The following is a 4776-nucleotide window of genomic DNA, read 5'->3' on the forward strand; positions in this document are numbered from 1 at the left end:
GTTGTTGGACAGATTCCCACAAACGCATATTCATCAACATGGGCAAGGTATGTGGAGAGAGAGAGAGAGAGAGAAGAGAGAGGACCAAGCCTGTCCTACCCAGAGCTGAACTTGCAAAACAAACAAAAAGCTAACTTAAAAAGATGAAAAAAATAATATGAACAATAGAGGGAAAACAAGTACAGCTTAAAACAGCACAATCTAAAATGCACTGCTGTTTGTCAAATTTTTGAAATGTTTAGTTTGACGATTGTTCTTTTGCACAGATCATCTTCTACGAGGACAGGAACTTCCTGGGCCGCTCCTATGAGTGCATGAGCGACTGCTCCGACATCACCCCCTACCTGAGCAGGTGCCAGTCCTGCAGGGTGGAGAACGGTTGCTTCATGATCTTTGAGCGCACCAACTTCATGGGGAACCAGGTTTTTCTGAGAAGGGGCGAGTACGCTGACCACATGTCTTTCGGCCTGAGTGACTCTATCCGGTCCTGCCGCTTGATTCCACAGGTAATGATTGAAACAAATAACAAAAATCAAATCTGAGCCACTACATTGTAGCAGATAGAGATAGATATAACCGTCATAACTGTCATCTGTTGAGAATAACGGTATCACTTCTACTCTGCCCTCTTTGTATGAACAGCAACACAGGGGGCAGTTCAGGCTGAGGATCTTCGAGAGAGAGAACTTCCTAGGCCAGAGTCATGAGCTGCTGGATGACTGTGACAACCTAATGGACCGCTTCCGCATGAGCGACTGCCAGTCCAGCCAGGTGATGGATGGCCACTGGCTGATGTTCGAACAGCCCAACTTCAGAGGCAGGATGATCTACCTAAGCCCCGGGGAACACAGGAGCCTGAGAGTTCTGGGATTCGGTGGCATGAGGATCAGCTCCATTAGGCGTATCATGGATTTCTGTTAAATTAGAATAAAGTGATTTTCTGTCAAATAAAATGATACCAACTGCACACTTCTGGTCTGGTCATCTTTTGAAAAGCTTCATGGTCACCTAAAGAAACAGTAAAAATTAACTATTGTCTTTTAATATAATTTATACATAAATAAATACTGAAGTAAATCCAGATTATGGGGTTGCTCACAACACTTAAAAATACATTATCATCGATACTGAAACTATCTGGTAAAATGCAGCGTCTGATGGTCGTAGCTGATACATTTTAGTTCAATTTAGATAAGATAAGATAAGATAAGATAAGATAAGATAAGATAAGATAAGATAAGATAAGATAAGATAAGATAAGATGAACTTTATTGATCCTCATAGGGGAAATTCCTTTGTCACCGCAGCGTAACAGTTATAATGTCAAAAATCAAAAGTAAAATGAATATGAATATAAATATAAATAGAGAGACAGAAGACAGAAGATAGCAAGACATCCACAAATAAATAGACAGCAGGGAAAACAACAGCAACCACACCAGGGATAATAATGGACAACATTGAGGGTGAAACAGTAAAGGTGAAAAATACGCAACCAGAAATAAACGACGATATAAATAGAGTGACAATAGCAATGACAAGAATAAAGCAAATTTAAAAAAAAAATGGGCAGGATGCGTGCAGGCTGAGACCAACAAAGATTAGATAGATAAGTTAGGACATGACATGTGAATGGATGAGGTAGTGAACAGGATAAGGTGGTGAGGTTGTGGTTGCAATTCACTTCAATTCAGTTCAATTTCAGTCATTTTGAATCGGTTCAATTTGACATATATAGCACAAAATCACAAGAAAACTGTTGTCATGTCATGTGTCTATAGAATGTTATTTAGAGAGACCAAGAAGTTCCCCAATGAGAAAGCAGAACCCCCTAAACATGGAGAGGGAGAGAGGGGGAAGAAAGAAAGATCATAATACCTTATTCATAGCTACGAAAAATGCGGTGGGACACATAATGTGGCAGTTACACTATAATTCACAGCTTTGAGATAGTGAGGGCTTAAGAAAAAAGAAAAGTACTTATTATGCCACATAATGTGATTCATTACAGTACAGTAATGCACAATCCAAGTTCTAGATGCATCCTAGGAGCTGCAGCTACATTATGGCTTTATTTAGTAACTGTCATAATCCAGTATAAAACTTTAGTCTCATATCTGGAAACTGCAAATTATTTCCATCCAGTTTATAGAAAAGTTACTGCAAATGTACTTGAAGTTTTGTGGTTATCAGGCTGAAAAGACAGATTTGTTTTTCAGACTAAAATGAAAAAAAAAAAGAGTACACTCCACAAAAAACTAGAGAAGTTTATACAGGATTGAAACAGAAGGAAATACAAATAAAATTGGCAGTGACCTCCTCTCATTTCACTTCCCATGGACGCAGTCAAAGAAGAAATAAAAAGTTTATGAAAAATATTTTTGTTTTGTTTTTTGCAAAATCTTGTCCTGGTACATTACAAAACAACAGCATCTGTAAAAAAAAAAAGAAAGATAAATAGACGATAAAATGTACTAGTATGCTAGTACAGTGGTATAGCTATGCAATGAAGGTGGAGATAGATGATGGTGCATCATGGACATGACCTCAGGGATTTCCAGGTTTGGGATCATAAGTGTAAGATGACAACCCAGATGTAGATTTTACACACTTTGAAGCGATACTCGAACTTTTATTACATTCATATTGTGTTTGCAGCTAAAAGGGTAGAAGCAACAATACATTTTTACTAAGGCCATGCAATTGATACTTGAATTGAAACTATTGACTCAATCAACAATAAACCTTAAGCGTTGTTGATGTACATGATATTTTTTCCTTCAATTGCTGCAGGCTTACTAGCTTTAGGAAACAATCTTCAGCATATAAACTCATCATCTCACTAAAGCGGATGGATACAAGTATCATTATAAAGGTGTTAGATCACATCTAACACCTATCACCAAGAGTATCTTATTAAGATTTTGAGATTAAAAATATACGTTGTGTTAATATTTCCATATTTCATAGTCCCAGATGTTAGCATACTGATGTCATCGTTGAAATACACAACATCAAACTCATGATAAACTATCTTCAAGACACAGAAATATATTATTTACATACAGTATATATACTGTATATTAAATACAGTATTTATTTTAACATCTTTGTGGCAGCAAGGTGCCCAGACCCTTAACTGTGGGAATGAGAGTAAATGGTTGCATGTCTATCTGTGGTCTTGTGTTGAACTGATGACCAGTGCAGAGTGAATCCCACATCTCTACCACATCTCTACCACATCTCTCCTGGAATATACTCCAGCCCCCCTGTGACCCTAAGCGCATGATAACCAGCACAGATAACGAATGATAATGAATCAATCAATCAATGATAAGAAATAATCTATATTAAAAATCAAAATTTTCCAATTGGACGTTTGAACTGACAGAGACCGCGTTTAAAATGTAGTTTATTTTTTTGCAAATGCGAATGGAAAAAGCTTTGTTGTGATGTCAGAGATACATTAATATGGCCTTATTTTGATATTTGACATTCATGTCGTATATAAAATTTATATTCCACTTTGTTTGCTTTTTTATGTCGAATGGAATCCTTTACATAACAGAATAATTTCAGAATATAATCACAGAAAACCCAACCGGGTGAGTGACTGATGAAGTAACATAGGAAAATAACAAGTGACTGTCACCACAGACCGAACAATGACTGCACAAAATGTCCCAGCTGACACATTTGCCACTGTCATCCATCTGTAACCCATAGGAAAGCCATTGTTGGCACATTACCAGATGCATACAGTCTGGAATAATGACCATTTAGAGACTGATTTAACAACCTTTATAGCCCTGTATGCTATGCTGCTGAGTAAGATGTTCAAACAATGGCTCCATAGATCATTTAGCTATCATGATGGGTATAAAAGAGACACGGCGTGGTCAAAGTAGCAGTGCAATCAGGGATTGGATTGGATACCAAAATGGGCAGAGTAAGAAGGCATTATTGTTAATTAATTTATCTAAAACCTTATAATGTAATAACTAATCTGGATTTTATTAAGGTAGATGTACATTTCTGATCTACAATGTTCCATGTTTTGTTTCAAGATTATCTTCTATGAGGACAGGAACTTCCAGGGTCGCTCCTATGAGACCAGCAGCGACTGTGCTGAGCTGACCTCCTACCTGAGCCGCTGCAACTCCTGCAGAGTGGAGAGCGGCTGCTTCATGGTCTATGAGCGTCCAAACTTTATGGGACACCAGATGCTGGTTAGGAGAGGAGAGTATCCTGACAACCAGCGCCTGATGGGTATGAGCATGAGCGACTGCATTCGTTCCTGCCGTATGATCCCCATGGTAAAATTCATCACTCAATACTCACTACTGGCTTATTCTTCTCAACTTCAAAACCTCCATGACAGAGTTTACAGGTCAGAGATAAATGTCTAATCCTTTGTCTATTACAGCACAGGGGGCCTTTCAGAATGAGGATCTATGAGAGGGAGAACTTTGGAGGTCAGATGAACGAGCTGTTGGAAGACTGCGATTCCATCCAAGATCGTTACCGCATGTCTGACTGCCAGTCAGCTCACGTGCTTGATGGCCACTGGCTGATGTATGAACAGCCCCACTACAGAGGCAGGATGCTTTATCTGAGGCCCGGCGAGTACAGGAGCATGAGAGACATGGGAATGGGCCCAATGGACATGAGGATCGGATCCATTAGGCGTATCATGGAATCCTGTTAGACAGAAAAGGCTTTTACCTCCAATGTTAATAAAATGGTACAAATAAATTGCTGACACTATAAAAGAAA

General features: G+C 38.7%; 2 protein-coding genes across 3 annotated transcripts; both read left to right on the forward strand.

Annotated features, from left to right (window-relative positions):
* On the forward strand, positions 1–967 carry LOC147234435 (gamma-crystallin M3-like). The gene is made up of 3 exons (XM_086144836.1): positions 1–47; positions 267–506; positions 643–967. Exons 1-3 carry the CDS (start codon positions 39–41, stop codon positions 919–921), a joined length of 528 nt encoding a protein of 175 aa, XP_086000962.1. The 5' UTR covers positions 1–38; the 3' UTR covers positions 922–967.
* A 2869-nt stretch (positions 968–3836) lies between these two features.
* LOC147234436 (gamma-crystallin M3-like) lies at positions 3837–4776 on the forward strand. Of its 2 annotated transcripts, XM_086144831.1 has the most exons (3): positions 3837–3949; positions 4068–4316; positions 4427–4776. In XM_086144831.1, exons 1-3 carry the CDS (start codon positions 3941–3943, stop codon positions 4706–4708), a joined length of 540 nt encoding a protein of 179 aa, XP_086000957.1. In that variant the 5' UTR covers positions 3837–3940; the 3' UTR covers positions 4709–4776. The 2 variants fall into 2 exon arrangements, with proteins under 2 accessions (XP_086000957.1, XP_086000956.1); XM_086144830.1 differs by lacking the exon at positions 3837–3949 and having other exon boundaries at positions 4053–4316.

The sequence above is a fragment of the Fistularia commersonii genome, chromosome 4 (genome assembly GCF_037954325.1).
Source record: "Fistularia commersonii isolate RoL2024-O1a breed Wild chromosome 4, RoL_Fcom_v1.0, whole genome shotgun sequence".
Lineage (NCBI taxonomy): Eukaryota > Metazoa > Chordata > Actinopteri > Syngnathiformes > Fistulariidae > Fistularia > Fistularia commersonii.